The sequence below is a fragment of the Ascidiella aspersa genome, chromosome 3 (assembly GCF_963924565.1).
Source record: "Ascidiella aspersa chromosome 3, kaAscAspe10.2, whole genome shotgun sequence".
In the NCBI taxonomy this organism is placed as follows: domain Eukaryota; kingdom Metazoa; phylum Chordata; class Ascidiacea; order Phlebobranchia; family Ascidiidae; genus Ascidiella; species Ascidiella aspersa.
In genome coordinates this window covers 30,373,594-30,401,503 of record NC_139449.1, presented here as the reverse complement: position 1 = coordinate 30,401,503, position 27,910 = coordinate 30,373,594, and the positions used below count along the sequence as shown (strand labels likewise).

General features: G+C 37.4%; 1 protein-coding gene across 2 annotated transcripts; it reads right to left on the bottom strand.

The window, feature by feature from the left end:
* Window positions 1-670: 670 nt before the first annotated feature.
* On the bottom strand, window positions 671-26,345 carry LOC146161525 (uncharacterized). 2 transcript variants are annotated; one of them, XM_083383915.1, is made up of 18 exons: window positions 25,825-26,345; window positions 25,096-25,161; window positions 24,317-24,448; window positions 23,673-23,834; window positions 21,914-22,086; window positions 21,425-21,523; window positions 20,621-20,734; window positions 16,661-16,800; window positions 16,396-16,435; window positions 15,477-15,620; window positions 14,835-14,902; window positions 14,086-14,164; window positions 11,153-11,347; window positions 9,364-9,555; window positions 8,265-8,365; window positions 7,563-7,641; window positions 6,835-6,931; window positions 671-4,632 (listed from the first exon to the last, which is right to left on the bottom strand). In XM_083383915.1, the coding sequence occupies exons 1-18, from the start codon at window positions 25,877-25,879 to the stop codon at window positions 3,560-3,562; spliced, it is 3,009 nt and encodes a 1,002-aa protein (XP_083240041.1). In that variant the 5' UTR covers window positions 25,880-26,345; the 3' UTR covers window positions 671-3,559. The 2 variants fall into 2 exon arrangements, with proteins under 2 accessions (XP_083240041.1, XP_083240042.1); XM_083383916.1 differs by lacking the exon at window positions 25,096-25,161.
* Between the last annotated feature and the right edge of the window lie 1,565 nt (window positions 26,346-27,910).

Genomic DNA, 27,910 nt, shown 5'->3' with positions numbered 1-27,910 from the left:
TTAGGCCTTTAATGAAACATATAATGTGACAAACCTTATATTAACAATTTTACTCTCATGATTGTTTTTGTTTTTAAAATAAACATTTTCTATTCTGACAAAATAATATTTTTTGCATGTTTAGCCGTGAGGCTTTCTTATTACAGATGCAGGTGTAATTCGGATGGTATTGGTCTAAATCCACAGATATAACTGCGGGTAGACTATTTCACTAAAAAACAGACACCACTTGGCGAAATGTGTTATGTGTTTTTATCTGTTTATCCTTTCTCCAAAAGGTGAAGGGCGTATTTATCTTTTGAACCAAGAAGACCCCTGTTTCAATAAGTTGTAATCGACTTGGCCTATTATACTTTAAACTCAGCGTTTTCGGGCAGCATATATTCCGTTCCATATTGCATTGTTTGTCAGGTTAAGTACTTTGTCCGGTGATTACATGTTATATAGTGCTTACGATTTCGTAAGTAGCGTTGTTCTCTTTCTAAAAAAAGCTAACATTCCATGAAGAGTTTTACTTCTGTTTAGCAACACAGTCAATGGCCCTTCAATCCTAAAGTTTTGCCAAATTCTCGCTTCTAGGAAAACTGCCAACTAGCCCGTTTAGGACATTGTCAGCTACAATTAACAAGTGAAAAACTCCCCTTAAACAAGTAGAGCACAGGCGCTAGCGTCATGGAAAAAACGTCACGTTTATTTTACGGTGTCGAAAGGCACTATATATGTCACGTCGCATATCACAAACAACACAACGGGGCGCGCAGAGAAATATCGCGATTTGTAGGAACAGGAACGAGAAAGAATAAGAATCACTTGAAAGTTGAGCCGCGCGAGAAGGGGTAAATGGTCGGGGCGTCAAATAACCTAAGTTTGATACCTTAAAAGCTAGCATCGTTATTTTTTTCGCCTTATTTTCTACAACTTGAATAGGATAAAGGTTAATCACGCCTTTAGGAAACGGCCAAAAAAAGAAACAATAGAGATAAGTGGGGTCGCAAATGTACAGAGGAAGGCCGGTATGATTTAAAAAAGAACACTCTGCCGCAGCGGTTATAATAGACAGAAAAACTATTAGATTAAACCGGTTAGTGTGCGACGTTGAAAACGGTAGCACTCCTTTTAGACCTGCATAAAAACTGAAAAACTCCTCAAGATATTATCACAATATAAATAACTTGGTGCGCCCTATACTTTTACGCCTGTGGCCTAGATTCGACATGACGCGTTAAATCTGACGCGACTTTGATACATGTTAAAAAAATTATATGCGGTCAGGTAAATTGGCGTAGAAGTGTACTCGCGATGTAAATGGCGCACAGAAAACACCGGACACCTGTGTAGGGAAACAAACCATGGCACTGTCGGCAAAAGGCGATCGCGGGCAGGTTTGGGGAATCGCCGATCTTAGAGAAGACGAGAGGCAAAAAATCTGCGACACGCTTCGGCGCTTCTCCGGTCAACAGAGAGGCGCATTCAACCGTGAAGGTACGTCACTACGCGTGAGTCACGTGTTCCGGCGAGCAAGGAGAAATCAATCTCGGGCGACGGGTGCATACTTACAATATAAACGCGAGAAAGTGAATTTTAGGCGCCGCTCGCCGCTGGCCGCAAAAGCTAAGGAAAGCGGCACAGGGCGGCGGAAAGCGATTTTGCGGAAAAATAAGCGAATGGGCGTGCGGCGCGGCTGTGGCCTTAAATCCACTTTTTAGGGCGCGCGCTGCAAGCTTATCACGATGGTGCAAATAAGACAATCGGACGACCGCATGCTGTACAACAGCGTAAGTGCGCCATTAATCAATTAAAAGTGGGTTTGTCTCATGGTTAATCATTGCTCTGGAAGAAAATTGTTCTTTTAATTTTATCTTTATTCCTATGACAAATTTACAAATGTGTTTCGGTTTTAACACTGTTTCGATTGAGAAAAAGGTTAACTCTGATCGCACAATAATCTGCGCAGGTCGAAAATTACGATTTCAACCGAATAAACTCTCACGGCATAGGGATTGAACAGGATAACGTCAATCAATTAATATTCCATTACGTATAGGGTGTAAAATTGGATTTTTTTTAAATACCAAACTATAGGTAACGCTTGTGGTTGAATTTTTACTTCGTATATCGCGTTATTACAAGAAACGCAGCGGTTCGCGAAAGACAAACCGCCTTAGTTTCAATGTTTTTCACGGCGTGTTTGACCGCTAAGATTCTAGTGAGTAATTGTATGCTGTGTTTTTGCGGTAACTAGTTTGCTAAAACAAAGCTTCCTAAACCGAAACACGGCCAATTAAGACCGTACGTAATTAATTTTTATCTCCTTAAAACGAAGAAAAAGATTAGGAAAAATACAAGGCAGTCTATCGATCAAGGAATTGCGGAGTCAACCACAGTTCTACTTGGTTTGATAGGATAGGGGACAACAGAATTATTGGGTGGTGGGAGTTTGAGACCAAAAAAGTGCATTATTAGCTGTGTGCTATACGTTGGCAAAAGATAAGTTAGTAATAGGCTGCGGCATTAAAAGGGGGGTTCGACCTGCCACCAAAACAGGCGACCAGGCGTGTAATTGGGGCAGGTTGGGGGTGGGGAGAAAACACGAGATAAAGGTGGGGTGGGGAAATACGTTATAGAATACTGCGGGCGCTGTCGGCACACGCGTAGCATACAATGCGCGGCTTGCATATATGTATAAGTATTTACACGCGGTTTGCGGGATTGGCCGAGCGAATCAAGTCGGTTGCGCGCGAGGGTAAAGCGTAAGCAAAGAACTGGAAAGAGCAGCAGCAAACTCGGGTGTTTTGAAGCTGCTTTCGATAAAGCCTTGTGTAAAGAGTGCACGTTGCATCGGATATTCATTCGCCGGATTAGGTCGCATGGCTGTCTAAAGCAGTGCTTCTTAACATATAGGTCGCGACCCCTAAGTAAGTTGCCGTTGAATTTGGTTGGGTCGCCGACTGCAGTAGCATCAATAGATTTACTGAGAGGGGCCAAGAGAAAAATTTCTTTTCAAAATTTAAAACGTTATAGAAGAAATACCAGGGCATGGATTATAAGATTTAAATTCGAATTTGTTTATGCTATTTGTCTTATGTTTTGTTTACTTGTAAAAAGTTCATTTAATCGAATTGAGTCGCCAAAGCTTCGCTGCTTTATTAACTCTTAGTATTTGGGTCGCCACGAAAAAGGGTTGATAAACACTGATCTAACGCGATAGTTAATAACAGTAATGGGCTTTTGCTTCGGGTAACAATAGGCGCAGTTGGCGTGTTGAACGCCTAATGCTCCAGGTGGGTCGATCGGTCGAAAACTCGGGGCAGTGGCTTGTGACTTCTTGCGCGGGCAAATGCAAATCTAATCAATCCAAGGCAAAACAAACGAGCTAAACGAGATTTGCTCAACGGCGAAAAAACTACGGGCGAATAAAAGAGCGAGGGCGCGCGAAAAGGTTCGAAGCAAAAACCAACAAAAAAAACGCAACAAAGAACGCAAAGATGAAACTTGATAAGTTCTGTAGTGCAGGAAAAGATGGAAATAAAAAAAACGCAAAAAGGAAGGGCTTTTACCACTAGGTGTTGTAGCTTGCGCCCAGCGCGTCCAATAAGTCGATCTCGTAGAGCTCGGCGGACGACATGCCGTGGTTGATATTAAGGGTGCCAGTGGAACCGCCGGCGCCGCCCATGGCCCCTGGTTCGTAGTCACTGTAGCCCCCCGACTGGTAGGGCATTGCGGAGTGGAAGCGCTGCATGTGAGGCTCCTCTGCGAAGTTTATCTGGCCAAAGGGGCCACCTGGGGTTCCAGGACCGGCCACGGCCGCGCTTAGGGTCAGGTCCAGCCAGCCTAGCTCGTTGTCCATTGGGTGGTTCCCAGGGACGGCGCCGTCGCTGGTCGAGAGCAGTTCCTGGGAGGCCGACTTGATGAGCTGGTTGGAGCGCGGCGACGGGTGCGGGCGGAAGGTGGACTGGAGGTGTGGCCGCGGACGTGGGGGCGTGGCCGGCGAGAGGCTGATCGTGTTGAGCGTTGGCTCGCCACTGTCTAATGACGACGAGGAAAGGCGCAGGTCGTTGAAGATGTCCTTGCTCGAGCCGTCCAGGTTGGTGTCCATCGGCGAGTAGTGCGAGTTGGCGTAGATGATGCCCGAGTCGACGCTGTTGCGCGCGCTCTGTCGCGAGTAGTTGAGCGGCTGGTCGTAGCCGCCCACCGCGCTTGGAATTCCCCCGGGCCCGGCGCCGCGTTCCTGGGGGCTGATGACCGGCGGGAAGTTGGAAGTGTCCATGAGCGCGTCGCCGGCCGTCTCAACCAGCATCTTGGTGAGATCAGGCGAGGCGAAATCGCGCGACCCGCGATGCGAACAGCTCCTCTGCTGCTGTTGCTGCTGTTGTTGTTGCTGCTGCTGTTGGTGATGGTGGGCTATGTCCTGCTGTAACTGGGCGCGCTCCTGGGCGATCACACTGCCGTATTCAGCCTGCTGCTGTTGCTGCTGGTAGGTGGCTAGCAGAGGGTGCTGGTGCTGGGTGTAGACGTGCTGGTTGTGGTTTGGCACGTCGTTGAGGCGCGTTGTGTAGGCGACTTGGTGCTGGTGGTTGTGCTGGTGCGGGTTGTGGTTGTTGAGGCGCGCCACCACAGGAGTGCTGGGAAGCTCTGAGGAACCGAAAGGTTTGGTTGTTAACCACAGGCTGCATATTGGAGAAAATCATTATTTTGACACAAATGTCTTATTAGGGATTTTACTTAGTTTTTAACTTCACACAGGCGCTCTTTGTGTCACTGAAGCGATTCCGAATGTAAAATTTCATTTAGTATGAAACGACTGGAATTTATATTTATAAAGAACGGCTTAGTTTAAACTTGTTGTCGTTTTATAAAAAAAAGTACTAATCTGATTGTCTAAATACAAAGTAAAATCAAAATCGGTTTGTTAATTAGCGATTCTTAAGCAAAGTCTATGTTCGCCATGCGGCAAATAACTGAATGAGTAAGCTATCTCACTAGGTGCGGAGACTAATTAACGGTGACGCATCCAAACTACTAACGTCAGAAAAGCAAAGATTGTGTGTGGAAAATCTCAAATGCGTGTATTTCTGGAAAGTTTTAAGGAATAGCGTTTGGAGGGGCCGCTCCTTATTGTTGACGTTTAGATTTCAAGTGGTAGTTGTAATCCGCATTTACGTGCTGACTACGTAATAATCACGAGCGCTTGAATAAGCAAAGCGATTCTCGCTCGTTGATTAGCCAAGCCCGCAAATCGCCTCCAAAAATACTTCAATACACCAATGACTTAGCAGCTTGCGTAAAGGCTTAATAAATCTCTAGGCCAACTTAAAAAAGTTTTGGCCCGAAAATCAATAAAGTAGAACAGACAAATACCAAACTTCGTTGATCAAAAAGGGTAATGGCAGATTAGGGTAATAAAACCTTTTTGGAATTGTTTTACGTAGATAATGAAAAACATAAAGGGTTATTAAATACTATCAAACAACGCACCTTATACGAAGATCTACGCAGTGAAATCTATTCTACACCACGTGCTTCAAATAGAAAGACTTACTTTGCATTGACGTAACAACGCAGTTCGAAAGAGCGGCGCGCAGCCTTTGCATATATAGCAACGTTTCAAGGACCTTGGGTCAGCAATTGTGCGCAGTGCGTAAAATAATTGCCACTCAGATTAAAACGCCGTTCGCACCGCAGTTTAAAACGCCACAGCGCGTTATTAAAATTTAAGATATTTGCATAAATGAAACCAGCCTTGTGATATCAGTTGACCGGTGTTGGATTAAAAAACTGAAAAGGAAAATTTTGTCATATACTAGGACACTTCCAAAACTACCGACTCATGTTATTTGCTTAAATAACTAGCGATCCTTTTGAGTTTGACTGTACAATTTCTAGTGATTTACTTCTACACCCATTTTTAAATTAATCTGCAGCTCACTTGTGGATTGCGTTTTATTTGTTTAACAGTTACATGTCGAGAGTGAGAAGAAGTCAAAATGTGCCAGGTTTTGTGTAAAATTATCACACCCCTACTCGCAACAACTAAAACTTGTAGCGCGACCCATTCGGCAAAGCTTTGGTTTAGATATTTCCTTGTGGCAATAAATCTATTCTCATTTCGACGTTTTTTTGGCTTTCAAAGCGACCGATCTCTTTGCGAGCCCAGTAATCAGCGATAAATCCGGACTCATAGAGAGGCGAAACACGCCCTAAATTGACGGTTATTTGGGGTGCTGATTGCGGGCCTCACGCCGCAAGTCCCTGTAGCGTTAATTATCACCGGTCGGTTTGGAGTTTAGACCACCTATCACCCTGCCATTTCACAATGACTTAGCCGTGGGTTCCCAAGAAATTACGAGGAAATTTCTAAGCGAACGCTATTTTTAAAAGCTTTTATAACACAAGATGACTTTTATAACACCCGATGACACAGAATACACACCTGGTCGCATATTTGCCTGCTGTGCGTTGCTTCACAGTGAATAGGGCGATTTTAAAGAGTGAACGCCACAAAACGAGTTTATTGAATTCAAAGAGATAAATTGCTGCATCGTCTGTGTCATAAAAATGACAAGGCACTCTCTTTTGGTGAACACATTAAGGTGTGCGTAATGACAAGCTTTAAATTGAGACATTATTTCCAAAGATTTGAAATAAATTTAGTCACATTACCAAGATGGGAACCGGGGTGTTAATTCGCGTAAAATGACTTTTTTTGTGACTTTAAAAAACGCATAAACTATAAAACTAAAAATATTCTGTTGCTCGATCCTACGCGCTAAAGCCAAACACAAAATACCCCTAATGTTATTAGGGCTTTTGTGTAGTTTTCCAAAAAAGCCTTACCTCCGTTATCTGCCAGCAGTTCAAGCAGTGCGTCCATATCCTGGTTGGCCCGCTCATGATGGTGATGGTTAGGTCGGGGGTCGTCGTCGTTCATCAGCTGGATAAAGCAGATACACGCGTTGAAAAATGAACACAATTTTCAACAAAAATCGAGCGAATAAAATGAGGCCGTATCACGCCCTATACGCTTATCTATCAAAAGTAATAATAAAGGCATATTCATTAAACTTAAAACTGTTTAAAAATAATTTATAGCTGATGACCACCAAGAGTCCTTTGTTAACAAAAATAGTTATTATTTTATTATAGCAATATTCTTTCTTGAAATATGTATGTGTTCAAGCTGGTGTACGTATAAGGCCTTTCAATATTGTAGGGCACTGGTTTTCAAACTTTTGGGGTTGCGGACCTTAATAAAATCAAACAATACTCGCAGCGCACTGCCTGCAATAGTATCATAATTTGTAATGCACGGCCGGGCAATATAATACCACAATATCATACATTATAGTGTATATATTTAGTGTCGCGCAAGCTTGCTTGTTTGTGTATTCTTTTAACACAAAAAAACTTATTTTCGAAAATGATAGTTAATAGACCCTTGAGACACACTTGTGTGCCACGGCACAAAGTATGAGAATCCCTGCTGTAGTTCCAGATACTGAGCGTTAAAGCAAATCTTGTCCATGGAACTGGCAAACACTTTACTGGCGTAACGTCTCACTCACCTCAAACGCTTGCTCGTAGTTGGGTGGGCTGTTGTAGGGCTGAGACGACGACGACGTTTGACGATTGGTGGTCGGGTTGCTGCATAAAAAAGGAGGTTTACGTTAAAAAGGAGGTTTACTCGCTTGCAAGATTTTTAATCTTGAACGTAGTGTTAGCACAAGGCTTTAACATTGAAAATAAGAGTTGCCAGATCAAAAAAATACTGGAATAAATGGAAATTGGCGTCGGTTTATTCAGTTTGGATCAATAGGTTAGTAAGCCAAAATCCGTTTTGTAACAAATCCACTCTTTCGATCACATCTTGATAAAAACTAAATAAGAAATGAATGATTCCAATATCAGCAGCTGGAAACAAAATTGGGTGGCCGAACAAAATTTTGGTTACATGGTTTGATTTATTTAGATTGGTTCAGAACAAGATTTCTCGTAAATTTGAGAAACTGAAGTAATACGAAGACTTATTTTCATTAACAGTCATATTTTCATTAACGGTCATATTTTCATTAACGGTCATACGTTTTTGTCAACTTTATGCTTACTAAAAGTTAGGTGAACAGAAATCGGGCCGCCAAAAACCGCCGTTATGCTTACTCTTAGTATTAGGGTCGTCGTAAAAAGGTTGAGACGCACTGTGTCAAACAGAAGGGTGGTACCAAGCAAAAAAACAAAATAATATGTGTTTAAACCGAAGCTAAGCTTACCCGGAGCAGAACTGCACGGCGGGTTGTGCGTTCTGGGTGGCTGTTGGAAACTCGAAGGTGCTTTGCTTGGCTTGCTGGGCCTCCAGGAGCTTCTCAGCCGACTAAAACAAGAGAGAACAAATTCGTTAAAAGCTGCAGATATTTAACAATTTCGGAGTGCCGCATAAATATCGGGCATATTAGCTTCATACCGGGCGTAGAGCAAACGCCGACAAATTTTTGCGTCTAATTTGGTGCCATTGGAGGCTTTTATAAATACATGCTCGTTAGTAAAAAGGTTTTCTAAAATTTATCATTAACCGTTTTTTTATTACGATTTTCCCTAAAATCCAGAACATGGTATTACACTTGCCTACTATAAAGCATTTTGTATCAGAAAAATCATAGTCATTTCGAGCCAAAACAGAACAGTTTTACACCTTAGATGATTCGTTCGTCTTAAAAGAACCTTCTTATGTCGTTCATAATACAAAATCAAATCACTACTTAGGAGCGTATAGAATTGTACAATCTTCATTTAACATTTTCACTAAAAAGGAAAAAATAGGGTTTTCGGCAAAATAGCTGTTGAACGAATGCCGAAGCTCATGCAGAAGTTGGTATGATACTACCTACACGGTTGACACAAAAATTAAAAAAAAAAATTTCAAAGACTCTTCAGAAAAATTGTAGGTTTCTAAAGACCTCAAATTGCGAAAACAAAACACTGTAAATGCCATGGTCATTGGTCAACACATTAAAAATATATTTTTATTTTTTTAACAGTTCTTTCTGAACATATAACTTAAGCATAATATAAATTAGCAATCCTGAACAAAAAATAAATTAGCAATTTGTTTTTACATAGTGCCACCTGGTTACCCCATATAGAGTAAGACATATTTATAAAGAAAAAATAAGTTCAAGACTTCTGGAAAGACATTAGGTTTTTCAAAGACTTTTCAATACGCAAATCAATTCAAAGATATTCAAACGCATTGTGGTAAACCTGAACCCGTACTTCCGCACCGACTTTCATATTTATTCTACGTTCAACTTTAACCTCCAACCATAAAGATCTGAAGTTTACAAGATCTGTTATTTTTCGATAATCACCAACCTTTTTCTTGATGAGCTGCTTGTGATCCTGAAGCTGCTGCAGTTGGGATCGATGGAGCTCCACCATCTTGCGTAGGTCCTGGATCTCCTTCTGTTGTTCCTCCAGCAGCTTATCCTTGGTCAGCTTCCGACTGCTCGCCGTGTAGATGGACGAGGTCGGATGCGTGGTCACCATGGAAACGACGCGCGCGTCCTGCCGAAAAGGTTCGGGATATTTTCGCCGTTTTTTTAACAGGACGTCGTGAGTTTTAAATTTAGATAATTATAAAATATTTACTATTCGTTAGGTTTACGGCGATTACTTGTTTTCTTTACAAGCTATTGCTAGTTTTGCAAAAAAAGCTAGGATAACGACTAAACGAAACAACAACAATCTTGTAAATGAAACCAAAATAATCTTCGGAACATAAACTTTGCAACAGTATGGCAGAATGCTGGCGACTTGGCGACTATGTCGGCCGAAGAATAAGCCAAAAAACCGAAGAAATTGGTGCAAAAAAAATTTAAGTAAAAAAAAATTTTTTGTTGAATTTTTTTTCCGAGATCCATTTTACAAAATACCTTGTGGTTGTTTTTAACATTCGCATCGGCATATTAAGGATGTAGCCTACTAGACTAGACTATGCTTCTCAACCTGCGGCGTAAAGTATTTTAGCCTGGTTTTCTTAGATTTATTAGTCTTTGTTTTCAATAAATCTATCCAAAAGGTAAAGTTGCATTGCGACTCTGACAATTTTTATTATATTTTATTATATATATCATTATTTCGAGCAATATAAATTGAAAATTTATCCTAATTTATCCAAAGAATATTTTTTCGAGCTTTTTAATCTGGTTTTAAGCTGCATTTTTTCGTTCGGCTGAAAACAGCCTATCGATGTTTTAGAGTAAGAAAAGCAGAACAGTTTTAGAGTAAGAAAAGCAGACATGTGCACCCCCAGACCCCAGGTTGTACCTTCACATGCCCCTTATGTATTTTTTAATTAATGTCACGAAAATTTTGGCGCCTTCGCCGCAACGTTTGGTTGTCTAATTCACTTATTAATAGCCTTGTTTATCGCCAAAAGAGGCAAGGTTCATACATTCCTTAGGCGAACACATCATTTAAGTTTAAGAGCGCGATCAAAAACCGAAGAATTTAGGCCAAAAACGCTTGTCACCAGAAGGCTGGCAAGATTCTGCTTTGCAACATCTAAGGACTGGTACGCCACCATAATCGACACCCTTTGCAGGAAAAATAGAACACAATCAGTTTAAGCAGAAAGGTGTATTAATTTATCCATACAAGAACACGGTATCCCCGATTTAGCACAACCAAAAATCTATGTAAACCATAGGGTAATACCTTGCGGCATAGTATAAGTCAGTTCGTTTTCAACAAATGGCAAGTCAAGTCCATGTCAAAAGTTATGTTAGTCAATTTTAAGTCACAGCATTGGCATAAAAAATTAGTATTAAACTTTCACAAATGGTGAATACGTTCATTATGGTCAAAATTTCGCAAAGAAAATACAAAATGCGCAACAAATATTTAACATTTATTACATTTCATAATTGGCTTAAATAATTCAATTTTACCAAAAAGTACTGAACTAAAGCACCTTAACATACGTCAAGTCGTTTCTGTAAATGACTTAAGTGTAAGTCAAGTCAATTTTCTAAATGACTTAAGTCAAGACATTTAAGCCATTTTACGCAAAAGTTAAGTTGAGTCAAGTCATTTAAAAACAGTGATTTAAGTGCACTCATGCCAAGTCATCGACTTAAGTCAACACTGCCCACACATGTACCTGTATGTTGGAGTGCCAGGTGGGCATGGTGAACTTTTCCTGCTTGAGCACGATCTTGTGTTGCTCGGGAATCGGCATACGCGCCACTCGACTCGCGAAAGGCGCCGAACCATGCTGCTGCTGCTGGTTGTTGAGCGGGGGAAACACCGGGCCGCCGGCGCCGTTATCCTTGTCGTGTGCCGAGTAGGAGGAACCCTGTGACGAAAAAAGTAAGGTCAGAGGTTTTCTCGGCCAAAAAAGGGAGACCGGAGTTATGGGACTTGCAATGACCATCGTCGTGTTTAATTAGCGCGAAACTGAAAAAGTGCTGAAATGCCTATGTCAATTTGATGGGGCTTGGCACCGATACCACCTTCGGATATGTTAACCATTCTATCTTACATACAATGGGTGTTGGTATTAACATTTGTTGAAAATTTATTATTTCAAGCGAAAAAATGCCAGGAACGGCGCAAAAATATTGTATAACTTCTTTCTATTTTTTTTTAATCACTTATATAACATACGAAACCATTTATAAAACTCGACAAATCAATGGTAATAGGCAACAAAAGAGAATTAGGGTGATCCGTGTAGTTCTTCTCGGCCGAGTAAAAAAACCCACGACCTCTGGTTTATTTACTAAAATTATCAGTTTGAAACCGATAAACTTTCCCCAGCCAAGCAAAGCGGCCATACTTAGACCAAATAAATAGTAAAGTGCAACTAATGTTTACTGCTGCGCTTTTGGACTCCAAATATCGACGGAGTTGAAACAAACTGTTTGCGACTTTGTTTACACTTTTCCATCAGATTTGTAAGGTAAAATGAGTCACGGCCGTTATCATGTGTGCCGACAAGTGACCTTGTTTCACATTTGGCCCCAAAACAACAGTTACGTAACAGTTGGAAAGAGAAAAGGAAGATGTTTTCGCTGACCGAAAGATGCCTGGCAAGATTACATGCGACACTTTTACCGTCCAAAAAAATACCTGCAATCAACTTTTGGGTTTGCCTAAGTTTAATTAATTGAGCCGTAGGTGGACAGAAAGTTGTATAAAATAGGTTTAGGGAAGTTTTTTTACCTGACATAATATCAAGTTTCAAGGACAAGTTTTTTACGTTACATAATACCAAGTTTGTAAAACAAGTTTTCTTACCTAACATAATACCAAGGTTTTAGGATACGTTTATTTACCTCATATAACATCATTCAAGTTGTCGACGTGCATATGAAATTTGCAAAAGCAAACTTACAATGATTCACGAAACCCAAAACCAAAGCCCATTAAGGAAGTCCACAAACACATCAACACACACGAAAAACGCAAGTTTTTAACGTATCTCTTCCGTGACCAGTCCCATAAGAGTTTAAGACGACCGAGAAAAGCAAGGGCACGTCGCACTGAGGCGCACAAAACCGAAAGTATAGATAATCCAACCACGCACGGTGTGCAATGGGCCGGATTGGATGGCAAACAGAATTCCGTCCGTGTTTGTGTGCGCCGCAAATGACGCCTGTCGCGTTTCGCCAAGTGCGTCAATGCGTCGCTAATTGAGCGCAAGCGACGTCGCGCAGACGGCCAAATTGCGTGGCCGCTTAAAGGCCGGCGCTCTTTTAAATAAGGCTTTTTAGTTTTTTTCCGTCGGTGACTAGTTTTGGCTGGACGTTTATAATAATAGGACGGTCTTATATAATGTTACTTTACGAAACCTCGCAAAGTCACGCATTATAAAAGTAATTGGCGAATGCCAGACTTGGACAACTAGATTTATTTTAGCTTTTTAAAATTAGATTAGAATTAAAATTAGAGCATTTCAGTTTTTTCAAATTAGATTAGAATTAGAATTAGATCATTTTGAGTTTTCTCAAATTAGATTAGAATTACCGAATTCTTAAAAAAAGCGAATTTGAACTAGAATTTAAACTAAAGTTACATTTTATTATACACAATCAATTACATTTAAATCGAGAAGTATTTTAATAGGAATATGCATGTCAATTATGTGTGTGCTAATTTTTAAGCATTTTAGCATAGCATATGATTTTTAGTCCGTGAAAATTACGTTTCAACTAAAGAGTTTGAATTCAAATTCTTTGTTTTCACTAAGAGACTAAAATGTCGTTGGACAAAGTAGGATTTTTGGTAAAAAACGAATTAGATTAGAACTAGAATTAGAAAACACAAGCAATTGGCAAATTAGATTAGAATTAGAATTAGCCATATTTTGCTCTAATTTATTGAATTAGAAAACTAGAATTATCTAGTATTCTAGTTGTCCAAGTCTGGGCGAATCGGTTATACGTGTTGTTACGAACTTACAGCCAAGGTTTATTCAAAGAATTGCTTAATTAAGAATGTTTGCCAATATGGTATTGGGTATTCTATATCTTAAAAAATCGACTGTCTATAAAAAAGCCTTGGCGTTATCTCGTTCAATTTGATTCAAAGAAGCCCTGTCAAAACGATATTTTAATATAGGGTTGTCAAACATATTTAAGACACAAATTCCGCATTTAAAACGCATATTCGAAGACATTCGAACACATTTGGAAAACAAACGCTTAAAAACTTTTAAATACGCAAGTTAATTCAAAGACAATCAATTAAATTTAAAAAAATTGAGGAACGCTGTATACATTTATAAATTATCGGCAAATAACTACAACCATTTATACAGAGATTTTGAGTGTTAACTAGCCGTATGATCACTTTTGCAATTCCTCTTTAAAAAAGACTGCTTTATTACTAACTTTACAAAACTTATCCCCTTATCCCACCCATAGTAAATTATTGCGCGCCCTCTAAAACTACAGCTCCTTGTTTTGAACGAGTTCAAATGCATAACCAGTATTTTCAGTCGTTACGAAGAATCGAGGATGCCACAAAGCGTGGCTTTAAAGGGAATCTACGCTAAAGCGTGTCGCGTCTCGCAGCTAGCTCTTAACTTACCTCGCTCATAGCGGTAGGGCTGCCGGCGGTCGGGAAAGACGACGACGAGTTTTCGTCGTGGTTCAGCGGATCGGTGAGACTGGAAACAAAAAAACACGGTTTTGCGTTTAGATCGCTTTTTTTCCCGCACCCGCCCTCGTTACTCTGCGCAGTTGCTTTGCAGCAATGCAAGGCGCCCGAACAGTAGGCTTGCACCTTTGTCTCGCGCGTCAAATAGGCAACGTTTGCTTTCTTGGATACGTTGCGTGAAAAAACAAAAATAAAGCATGGGTTCGTGAATGGTCCGTGGATCCCTTGGACGTACGACGTACGTGAACTAGTTTTAGGATTTCATTGGTGCATTTTTTTATAAAATGGGTTGAATTTTTTCAAATTAAAATTAAAAAAAAAACGCTTAGGTGCCTTATTTTAATTTCACAGTTCGTTGACAGAAAAATATATATATTTTTACGGGTCGGCGTTAAAAAAGTTTTAAACGCTGTTGTAAAGTTTATTGTGGTGCCACAATACACGGCGCGGTTCCGCATCTATTTGCTTCGCAAGAAGTTAGTCTGCAGATAAGATTTTCAGACAAAAAAGGAACCATTTCAAAACATTTGCTACAATAATTTTGCAGAGTTACATCCTGATGGTAATTGTACTCCACTGTTTTTCGTTTATAAGTTTTGTACCATTTAAGCATTACCGGTTACAGCAGGTTAATTAAGATGTCTATCATGTTTTTACGTTTGGTATTTTTTTAAACTCACAATGGATTGTCGTAATCCACACAGAACGGCTTCAGTCGGTCGACCAAAACCTCTTTCGTACCAGTGACCTTAAAAAACAACAAATAACTTAATGCAGATTTGACTAAATAGTTGAACGTTCATATTTATACCTTCTTTAACTTTCTTTTTTGTTGAGAAATCATGCTATGAATATTTGTCTACTTTTTGCCGGTTAAAAACAATTTCAGTTTGATGCTCAATACAAAAAGCTACATCGCGGCCAAATGACAAGTCGCACCGAGTTTGTACATTCGATCATAACAATGGGTTCGAATGTAAAACACAAAGAACGAGAATAAATTTATTTCCTTGTATAACTTTAGCAATAACAATCTTCTGAAAGGCAACTTTACATATGCTATATTCAATTTGCAGGTTTTTTACACTTCAATTTGTCTGGCGACCATGTATATTTTCAACCTATGTTTTGTTAATATTAAAATCCGCTTGTCGTCAAGAAATGGCAAAATGATCAAAATTACGGTTAAAAAGCTGGCCGGAAGAACTATTTTATAAACGATGCAAAGCCTGGCAACCACATTACACTCATTAAAAAGCATACTAAAAGTTATTTTTAGTGAAACCTTGTTGACCCATCCATAGATAGTGATTTGTGTTTACCTTCAATCTCCTGTACTTGAGCTCCTCTTTCAGTTCGGACACTTTCATTTCGTCGAGTTTGTTCATAGTAAGTGTTGCGCAAATGTTGCTCGGTTTCTCCTTCATTGACTGCGACAGTGGGGGTGGGGAGGGGGCGCCCAACGTCTGAAAAGAAAAGCAAATAAACTTGAAAAGAGTCTTCAGCGGCAACTCTAACTGCCAAGTTTGTAACATACTGGCTTGAGGTTGTAGTAATACGCAGTAGGAATATTAAAGCCTACACATAAGTAGGTCCAACGTTTTGAATAACTCTTTGTTCATTTATAACACTGCTGGAGTATTTCTTTTCGCTTTACCTGGTGGACTTTTTTAAGGGAGGGCCTAATATTTTTTCTCTTTCTCTTAATACTCACAAATTAAACTTTTTGAAATTTTTTGATATTTTTTTAATTAACACATAATCTATTTATTTTTTGTATAAATTGATAAGTGTGCTACTTTTGGTACAACAAATAGTACCTATGCATACTACTGAAAAAATGGCGCCAAAAATATATTTTGTAAATAAAATAATCATTTTAAAGCGCCATACCCAGCATCCTTTTGTTCTAAGAACGATTTACAATCATCTCTTGCAAGGTTACAGGTGTCTGGCATTAAGCCGAAACCACAGTTTTAAAGTAATTGGATTACAGTCGACCTCTACTCTAACAGGAAAGTGATTACCCTCGCCATGGAGCCAAAATCAAACCTAATGAGATTGAACTCTTAAATCAATGGAAAGTATAGAAAGAAAAGTCCTTTGTCATATATACACGCTATTTCACTTAACCTTTTTGCTAGGCTATCATACTGCCTGAGTGTTACACTTAAATATGCAGTATTTCCTATATAATATTATATTTATATAGATGGTTAATAAAAGGAAAGGGGTACATACCGATTGCGAAAAACTTCCAGTCTGCTGTGAATGTTCAGATCTATAATACACAATACAAACATGTCAATTTGTGAAATTAAAAATTGTGGAAACGATAAACAAAAAAAAATGACAGTGAACTGAAAAATTATAATTTGACAATATTTTAATAATAATTGAAACCTCGAGCCCTCGTAGAGCAAAATCCCCGCTGTAAATCGTCCGAAACAAAATTAAAAAAAAGAGTCGTGACAAGAATTGCGGAGAAAGTAGCAAGACGAAATACCTGTGGTTGGACAGCTGTGTTGAGTACTGTTTGTTCATGATTTGTAGCTGTAAATAGAGTTGCTGTTGCTGTAGGAGCCTGGAGTATGGCGTGTCACCTCCCAACTCTTTCGCATTGAGTTCTCTGCTCTTTCCGTGATGCTAAAGAAAAAAGTCTACTTAAGTCGCAGCCCAATCACCATAAAAAAACAATAACTCATGAGTACAATTTATTAAAGCAAAAACAGATTTTTTAAGGACAAACTACATACAATTTTTATGAACCTGTATTGAATGTAAGCAATACTAAGTTACTAAAAATAAATGGATCAAATACACAAGAAATATATACCTAATGTATGTATTGTATTTATTTGTCAGATAAAAATAACTTAATTTGTTTTTACCTATATATCATAAAAATTTTATTCAAAATTGCATAAAATAAAGGCATAGCATATATATTAAGTTTATGTTGCTGAATTAACCATTAAACACATACCATCACAAAAATTACTATAATTACAAAATCTCTGATTGGGTTGGCAATGTAAACATTCAGGTCATCTCAAACATGCTTGAAGGATGGTAGACAATAAGTTCAGTGGGTTTTGGTTCGATAATGACTGCACCAAACAGTAATCAATAAAACATGAAACCAATTTTAGGGTAAAATCAGGCCTGCACAGTTGGAAAAAGAAGTGTAGGACAGTCTGATAATTAATAACTGTTCTCAGCACATGGTGAACATTTTACATGATCGACATGGACCTAGATTACTGACTGCAGACACGCTTGTAGGCCAAACACGTTTTATTGCAATTGGCTCTACACCAGGAAATAGTAAAAAAGCGCAGTGCTGGCAATATGGGGTAGACATGGATGGTGTGCAATGCAAACAACAGGTAAACACTACAATAGTGCTAGCACAAGAGTTGCCCTACGTAAACCAGGTAGCTTAAGGAAAAGGAGCATTAATCAACTTAAATTAAAATTCAAATCCAATGTTATGAACAACCACTTAAGGCCAAAGTAGGAGCGAAAGCAATGTAAGCTGAAATTGTTTATGGTTTACGGATTACAAAAACCAACAGAAAACAAACTTTTTAAGTTAAGCTGATATATAAGCAAATTGCAGAACTAAATAAACATGGTTTGGACTTGAAAGCTTGCACTAAAAACAAGTTTAAATAAGAATTAACAAAACTATTACTAAAATATATTTATATCAATAATTCATTTACCTCCATGCAAAATGTTTTAAACAGAAATGTCCATTCGAGGTTATATATTAAAAATAGGTTAATTTTGTGCCATACATAGTAAAATTGTTTGCATGGGGAAAACCAAGACAATTCCCACTTTTATTCTGCATGATTTTTTAATCACCTCCAACTGTAAATCAGTACTGCTCTGACAAGAGAAAGACTCCTTAGACACACAGTGATTTGAGAATTGGCATAATAAAACCACCCAATAACTTGTGGCTCAGTTTGAATAGTTGGCACACTAAGGGAGGCAAGGCCAATATTTACTCATCCATGGGTGGGACCATAAGACACACTTGAGGTGATTTGTGTTTGCCAGACACTGTAATACTGTGTAGTTACTGGGTTATGTAAACCCACTGGAAGACATTCCTATGCAACAAACTAATCTGCCTTACAAAAAATAGCAAACAGTTTAGGAAGATTTGTTATTTGACTATGAGTACAGTAGTGACCATCTTGGAAAAACTGGGTTACCGCAGTATTTTATTTCTTTTTCAAAACAAAATTTGTCAATACAAAATAAATAAATCTGACCACTTATTTGTAAAATCTACCCTTGTATTTTGCAAAGCTAAATCTGATCAGATAATTATGTTCAAAATATCACTGAATATAAATTTGGTAAATCAAAAAACTTCTATATTATATCATACATTATTACTCATTTTTCTATAGGAAGTGTTTCATGTGATTTACCTAGTAATGGCAAAGTCCACAACATTTTTATGGCACCAGAAAATAAATGCAACTGCTGTTAACAAGTTGCCCTTTTCATTCAACATCACTGTATTGCAGCAGTGCAGAACTTAGGACATAAAGATTTTACCAAGAAGTTGTAGTTTATGATGATCAAGTGTAATAACAACTGGCACTTGCAGCAGTTTGGTTGCAAAATATTTAACAAAAACACTTGGAAAATTTTTTTTGCCTAATTGAAAAAGTAAAATATAGTGTTTTTTAATACATGATAAGGAATCTATCGCTCTACTCAAGTGCTATGTTTCAGCAATCTTCCACACTTCGTGTCATCGAAACTCCCTTTGAACTAACCACATGGGCCGAACCGAAATCAGTGAAAACATGGCTTAGGTTGAGCAGTTTCACCATTAAAACAAGATAAAGCAAGGGATGGTTCCAACCGGCACATGTTTCCAATTGAGACGTAAACAAGAGACAGAGACAGGCAAAGGAAATACAAGCACTTCCATCAAGCCTGGTAATAGCCAAGGGCCAAAGCAGCTTGGCAGAGAAGTGAAAATTGAGTCCGGCTGATCGCCGTCGCTTTGCAAATTGACAAAGCTCTGTGACGTGCCTGCGTCAGGCTTCTAAGAAGACCAAGCGAGATTATGGGATAAGATGTCACTTGCTCTGCCACAAAATAAATTTTACTTGTGCCACTTAATTTTGTACGGCATTGTGAGGCTTTTTAATGCGTCTAAGACTTTGATATGAAGCTATCTAGCCTTTACCTGCAATAAGGATTGCTTCTAGGGAGGTTTGATACAAGTTTTTAGACACCTTAAAAAGAAAAAATATTTTTAAATGACTAGCAATCTAATAAAATGGTCTTGCTAGAGCTTACATGACGTTTTTCTACAAAACAACTAAAAACAAAACTTGACAGTGACAAATTTGTGTTTTTAACTACAAACCAACAAAATCAATAACATTTGAGTTTGTTTAAACTTAAAGATTTTATTGATCAATATCCGTTTCACCATGACGCACACATGCTAGAAGCAGATTGCGGCACTTAATTGACCTGTAAAAATTCAATTTTCAGACCACACAGAAAGTCAAGGCCACTGCTACAAGGCATCTATATTTAAAAAGTACATTGCACCAGAAGCAATTAGCACACAGGGCAATTATTTCAGTTCCGGATGCACAGGACAAGGTGGGTCATGCAATTTGGACGATGTTCACTTTCAAAATCTCGCTACAGCTGTGTGTGATTTGATAAAAAACACTGGAAATTCCAGCTAATTAATCAATATATTATCTGGCTGAACCCTGCGACTAAATAATACCAAGTGATATGCTTAGGCGCGATATTTCTACAACTTAAATGTCCTGTTTCGTAATTGACACCTGGCCCATGTAAAGGGAAAAACCACTTGGGTGTCAATATTGAAAGCTGCAATTTACAAATTCCATTGACTATTGAAGTAAAACCACCAATCACACAGCTTTTTGTAATGTCTGCCACGGAAGACAGCAAAATTACATCTACCAGGTCGAATCCATCTGTCTTGAAGTCAGATATACAATTTCATTTAAATTCTAGGTAAAATACAGTACTTGCCAATTTGAACCTATTATGTGAAAAGTCTACAAACTACAAATTGCAAACAATTTTAACATGCAAACTACAAATCGCACATTTTGATGCAAACTACAAATTGCAACACATTTTGAGGCATTTAGTAACAATTTTTTATGACAAATTTAACATACAATCAGCATTTACTATTGCAAATAAACAACAATTTGCCACCAAAGGAATTTACAAACAGTAATTATTCAGTACTGCATAGTTTATTAACTAATTTAGTTTTAAAATGCATGGCGCATTAGAATAAAGAAAAAACAAAAATAAAAACCTTGGGGCTTTATTAAAGTACCATCAACAACAAGAACAATAACTGGAGCGCTATGCAGCACAATATGGTTAATCAACAAGTTAACAGTATTCTAGTAAGCAATTTTACCTGGTCAGGGGGTATGTACTGGTGGTATTTGAACTTCTTAAACTTTGGCTTTTCTTTCTTTTTCCTTGATGGGGTAATCCGCGGTATTATTCCACCTTGAACAAGCTTAGATCCCTAAGAGTAAGAAAAATAGAGAAAAGTTAAATAATCTGCTGACAGATTGAAAATAACAAAACAAAAGCGCGTTGAAAAGCTTGGGGCAAAATAGGTTAAGTGACAATGGGTTGGGCTCTGTTATGACTCATTTATTACCGACTGAAAACTTACAAGCGCGGCAATAACAGTAACACACACCCCTGTCATTACTATACCCGCCCACGTAACTCAACCAAATTGGAACTTTATCCCATAACGACAGATTGCTATCTATTGATTAAAAAGAGAGTTTAGTGAGTAGTGACTGAGACTTCACATTTAAGGAATGATCATCTAAGAATTATATATTTAGAAAAAAAATTTCATACGTATGCATACACACAATTAAAAGGACAAAAAAGCCAGGTAAAGGGTAGGCAACTAGGCATGTAAAAAAATTAAAATAAAAGAATAAAAATACATTTTTTTCCTTTTTGTCCTAATCGACTAAAATTTATTTTGATCTTTCTGTCTTTTAGTAAAAATTATAATAAGGGGAAATTTTCATTCTATTAGGGGAATAATTTAAAATGTTAAGTTAAAATGTTGTACAGCCTGCTAGAACTGTTTTTATTTAGGTGCAAGCAAGGTATCAGGCAATTTGTTAACCAACTTTTATCCCTGTTCAATGAGCCATTAAGTGTAATCGGTTCTTGAATATTCGCTCACCTTTGATAATTGCCTAGAAAGATAGGGATGGCTGCTATTCTGTGAATACAGTGACGAACTGCTGGGAGACTTCATTAAACATATGCTGTCATTTTTTATCTGAAAACAAGTTTTTGAATGTTTTAAAAATTATATAAAGAACCCCATAAGATATTTGTGCAACATATTTTAAGAGCAGTTTTCGTGACTAAATCATTCACAAAGGTTTAATATTTTCTGAATCATAGACAACAAAAGGAAAAGTTTTGATTTCTAATTCAAGGTAATATTATTTTTCAGCAAATATGAAAAGAATTCTATGATATATATTTCAATTTCTATGAGTTTAACCTTAAAAAATTTCTCCCTAAAACAATTGAAAGTATTTGTGAATATTCAGTTATTCACACTTCAGGATTATTCTGTAAGGCATTTTTATGATTTGCAAATATCACATAAAGGAAAATCTGGCACATAGAATAAAAAGTTAATTATACAAAACTTTCTTACAGCGCTTTGTCGGTCAGCAATCGAAGTGGTCAGTTGAGTGGGCAGAGTGGAGGTGATGTGCAGTACCAAGGGGGGACTCGATGTTGGGGGAGGCGGCGCCTGTTCCGGGGACAATGCTTCACTACTGTCCTCGTCAACCAGGTCGGCAATCTTCTTGTACTGAATATGGCCGCCTTACAAACAAGGAAAAAATTAGACCAAGACATTGTAACAATCACCAGGCTTTAGATTAAAGCAGTTATTTTCAACCTTTTATGGTTTATGGCTCCCCACAAAAATAATAAATAGATTTGCGGCACCCCAACAGGAATTTTCGTTGAGTATTTTACTGAAATGTCCTATAAATAGAACTGGAACAATACAATTAACTTAAAATAAGTAGCAAAATTTCATTTGATATAATCGTACACAAATAGTTGTATCAAGAAGCTCACCAATTGAGCAAAAAATCAAATTGTTAAACTCTCAAATACCTATCGGCACCCTTGAGAATTAGAAATGGCACACCGGGGCGCCGCATCACCCTGGTTGAGAAACACTGGATTAAGGGTATAAGGTATTTGCAGCATTTTTTGTGTTTGTAGAAAGCTCTAGTAACCAATATAGCACAATAAAGTTTTCCTTAGTCTCACAGATTTCCGAAGCAGGTGGCCTTTTGGCCCATCTTTAAAAAAGCCATTTGTTTTGCCGTCTTGGTGCCTGTTGTTTAACATGGCAAGTTTAAACAAGGCAAAAAGAGTTTAATTTAGGTTATACTGAAATCATAAATATATTGCCAATTAATGCACATTATTACTTTATTTGCAGTAAACTAGAATCAAATTAGAATTATTTTTCGAAGAATAATTACTTTGAAATTATAAAGGTTCGTTTACACAACCTGTATTCTTTGTTAAACAGCACTGCAATAGCCTAGAAATTAGTAGTGGTATATTTATAGAGAAACTTAATCTGATACAGATGAAAGAAAAATAAAATACCTGGCAGCCTTGGCATAAAGTTACTCGTGTAGGGCTTGAATTGTAGGCAACTAACCATTTTTGAAAAAATAATAAATGGCCACTTTAAGCCTAACTTAAGCTCAGCCTTTAAATCCAAGAAGTATAGAGACAGTAGCAAACAATTAGCTTAAAACTTGACAATAGAAACTTTAAACAAAAAAAATTAAACAAACTTAAACTAAAAGTTATAATTTGTAAAAGCTGGCTGTTAACTGTCTTACTCGGTCGGTTGTCTATGAACATTTCACTGTAATGCATGTGTTTAAGTATGTCTATGCTAATTAGATAGTAAAAAAAAGGTCTGAGTAAAAGTGGTTGCATGCTAATGTTAAGCTGCCCTGGCCATAGTCGTTCTTAGCAGGGAGTTGGTCACCTACTCTTGATTACTGGGATAGATCATGGCCTGCAGCCATAGTAAAAACATTTGATTGATCTCATAACAAGCTGATGAGGTTAAAGTTTGAGTACTGCGGTGTGCAACGAGCCCTTGCATTGGTGTAGTGCATCTACCTTGCAAACTGTGGGAATGGCCGTGTGAAAATTGATTGATTATGGCAAATGCTTTGACCTTTTAAATGTTGGTTCAGATGGTAATTGCGCAAAACCATGGCATTAAAGGCAAGTCACTGTACACAAAAACAAATGCCCCACTTTCCATTTATCAAAAATGCAATTTTAAACTAAAAAAAAATCCACCAATAAAACCACTCTTATACCGATATCAAAATCATGAAAATGAAAAATATAACTAGTGCTACCTTTTAAAGCTTCGTGTAGAGGTTCATTTGCAGGTATGATATTCCTTTCCACAAGTTCGATGACACCAGGCCGAAAAGCGATTTTGTCGTTCAGGTCGTCAACCAACTGGGCCTTTTTTAAATCCTTTTGATTTGCAACCAGTGCATTAGAAGCTGGTGTGTCTGCAGAATTCAAAAGTGTAAGAATAAACACTTTTAAAATAAAATTGAAGAGTGCAAGGAAATCAATCCATTTTATATTTATTATTTAAACCAGCAAGTTTATCCAGGATAGCATTGCTTAGGATGTAACTTTATATAACCTAAGTTATATTCATGTACAGCGATTCTTAGCCCATGCATACCATAAAACAGGACATTTTTGCACAAAAAAAAAGTGTATAGCTAAATAACCTAAAAGTGTTTGAAGTTTGTGAAAAGAAATAAATTGACACAGTGTACACATGTATGTATATAAATGTAGAATAAATATTACAAAACTTGTTGCAGTGTGAGTAAATTATTAAAGTAATTAAAATATTTGCCAATGTAAAGCTAACAAATAACAATATAAACACAAAAGTAGGTATATAAAGCCACTACTACTGAACAGTGGTAAATCAGCTGTTAAGTGCTGCAGTACTTAAATAACACATGTCCCGAACCTTCAAGGATATGCATCTGTACAAGCTTGTCTCTCTCGGGACGGGACTGAATGGATCGGTTTAGGTTGTCCTTGGTTCGAGCCCATTCCAGCTTTTGGACTTGTCCGAAAAACGAAGCCGGGCTTTTAATCGCTAAAGGGAAGAGTGTGTTAAAAATTGCTGCACTGCTTTATTGTTGGTAAAGTTTGTAAACAACAAGCAAAAGCCAGACATTATTAACCATGACAAAAAGCATAAGAAATATTATTATTAGCTGTCACCACTTGCAAGGCATTTTAGCTTTGTAAAATACACATTTTACACAAAAAGAAAATGAAATTTTGAGCTATTCTAAGAAACTTTGAATGTGGGTATATTGTACACAACATCCCTCTCAGTTTAACTGTTGTATGTTTTACTTGGTTTGAAGACATTTAGTTCATAAATAATTAGGGTGTGGAACAGTTGACATTGTCAATTTGCCTTTAAAACATGTACATTAGACAAAGTTTGCCATTCAGATAATATCTTAACTTTTTTTTAAAATTTAAATTGTTTTATTTTAGATTTTATTGGTTAGAAAACATAGTGTTCATAATGAGTATGTTGACTGTGGAGTCTACTTTTTAAATAACACCATGTTTTGTTGACAACTTAAAACTAAAAAGTAACCATCTTTAATTCATGCCAATTAAACTGAGACTGTTACGGACTAGCACTTGCATATGAACAATCAAAGTAAAAACAACAAGAACATCAATCACAATCAACTGGTTTATGTTAGGTTTTTGATAACTTACGAGACATAATGCCCTGGTCGGCGAGCACCTTGCGCGATCGGCGCTGCTGCAGGCGTAAAGCAAGAGCTGCAAAAAGTTGAAATCAACAACTAAAGTACATGCTTTTAGAAGTTGTGGCGCAATATCAACTACGGTTTTTAGCAAGTGATTAGAAATAAATAAAAACTGAAAACTGCAAGGTTTCCTTCAGTTTGCAGGCAGTAATAAATGTAAGCGCATTTTTTGGTAGTAACATGCAACAATTTGGTAGATTTGTAAAAGGGATGTCCGATAATATTTAATCCATTTTTCTTGTTTGAGCATAGTAATGACATAATTTGGTATCAGATTTTGAAACTTTTCATCCAAAACATCTGGTATCTGTATCGCAATAAATTTTCAAATATTGGACATCCCTAATTTCTAATGTGCATGTTAACCATTCACAGTTATGTTTAATTTTATACTTGTTTTATGTACTTTAAAGTCAGAAAATAATGTAGAATATTGTTACCATCGTCCAAAGAGTGGCAATTTTTGGAATGATTTAAAACCAAAAATAGATTTGACATACCAAGCCATAAAAAAAGTTAAAAGTCACCATATATATGTAAAGGGTTCTGCAATGCAAATCACTTCGGCAACTCTTATAATAATTTTTTTAAAGAAGTTAATTCAATATTTTTCAACAAAAATACTCTGGGCACCGAAGCAATAATGTCATGCAGCATGGGCGTGGTATGAACCTACCATCTTTGCGCGAGCCAAAGGCATGGTCTTCATCTTCTTGCAGAGATTCGTCCATAATCCACTGTGCTTACTTGAAACGTCGGACAGTTGAGCACAACAGTCGTAAGCCAGCCAGTTTATCCTTACATAGGGCCTATTTGTGAAATCGATACTGATCCTGACATTTCAGGCAAAGCAAAGAGTTTAAACCAGGGCAAAAGTAAAGATATGGTACCGTCATGTAATATTCCATACAAAATTAAACAAATCTACTTTCTTGCTTGAATGTTTAACTGTACAATGAAAACACAAGTTTCCTAATTGGTTTTATTTAGGATTATAAACAGTTATGTAGATGTATGTTTGGGCCTTTGCTGTCTTTGCCAAATAACAACAATCCAGAAGGCTACATAATTGCACTTTGAAGCAGAAATGAAACAAATAGTTTGCATTCTAATTTTATCATGTTAAACCCTAATTGATAAATAAAGCATTAAATGTTTTTTATGCATTTTCCTAATTTTAAATTAAAAAGAAATGCCTTAGTGGGAGCCAAGCTAACAAAAATGTGCTGATGGTAAATAAAATCTACTGCATTCATACAACTATTAAAAACTTTCACATTTTAGTTTTTATGATGTAAGTTAGTTGTGGCTACTAGTTTGTGATAGGCACAACAAAGGTGTTTCAAAAAAATATATTACTAAAAATATGCAAATTTTCTGGGTTTATTGAAATCTTTTAACAAAAAAAGTGAAGGCAATTTTATTCACCAACAAGTAAGTAAAAACAGCTATAAAAATAAATTTTGCTGTTGGTCTTGAATCCTACCACATTGTTGTCTGGGGGTTTATATTGCTAGTTTATTATTTGGGTTAGGGTGCGAGTAAGTGTTTTAGTGAATATTATTATTACATTTATTTTTTCAATTTATTTCTTGCAATTTAAACCATGACAACATGGTTTGTTGCTGTGAAATAGTGGTAGGATTCTTAGCATTAAAACTTTCTAAAAGAGGCTTACACTTTCCTTAAAATATATTGTGCTTTAATAAGATCGATCAATTATAAAATGGATTGATAACAACATAAATATGATGTGAAATGCAAAAAGGTAATGCATATCAAAACAAAATGTAAATTTGTGCAAATTTAAACACTTTAATATAATATTAAAAATTCTGGTGAAATAACGTGAAAATAATGTTTCATTGTAACAAGATTTAAAAACAAACATTGCAACTAGCAAGGTACGCCGAGCTGACACGAGTCAGCGTACTTTTCCCAACAGCTGCGATAACTAGTATATACAGAAGACAACGATTTAACTAACAGCATTTGTAAACATGTTACAGTTTAAACTGTGCCAATATTCCACAATTCCTCAACGCCAGCTTTCACAAGAAAAACCCCACCTGCTTACAATTCATAAAGGTAAACACATCACACAACGTCACGCCACTTCGTTTCTGCTGTTGTTGTTCGTTTCTCACTTCTCCGTCGCAAGAAAAATCCATTTCCAATGTCTGATCTGTCGGTGACGTCATAACATAAACTATCTACGTCTCATAGAAATCGAACACGGAAACTGGTGGCGAATTTACGGACAAATCAAACCGGGTTTGCAGCTTTAAAAATACATATTTAAATATACTGCTCGCATTAACTGTACTTTTTACGTCATTTATTTTAGTATGTTACACATTGTCTCAAGCGTTGTGTTTAATTTTTGAGTTACGTACGGTCGTACGTGTTTTTAAACGTAACGTACGTAGCTGAAGATGCACACTCCACGTATGACTTTTATGAACGTGTTAGGAGTAGTGGCCTGCGTAGGTTGTATCTTGTTAGCATACTGTTTAAGTAATTGTTTCTAATACACAAATTTTATTGATAGGAGTTCCCAGCAGCTATAAACGGCTGAAGGGGACTTTTAGAGCTGTCACATTTAATTCTCTTTTTGAAGACCATTATCTCACACGACGTAGCATAATACTTAAGAGGGCAAAAATGGCTCGAAGTAAACACACAAGATTTATGATAGGATTAAGTTTATCTTGAAAAATCGACGTGCCCTACACAAAATTGAGAGCAAAACTTTTATGCGA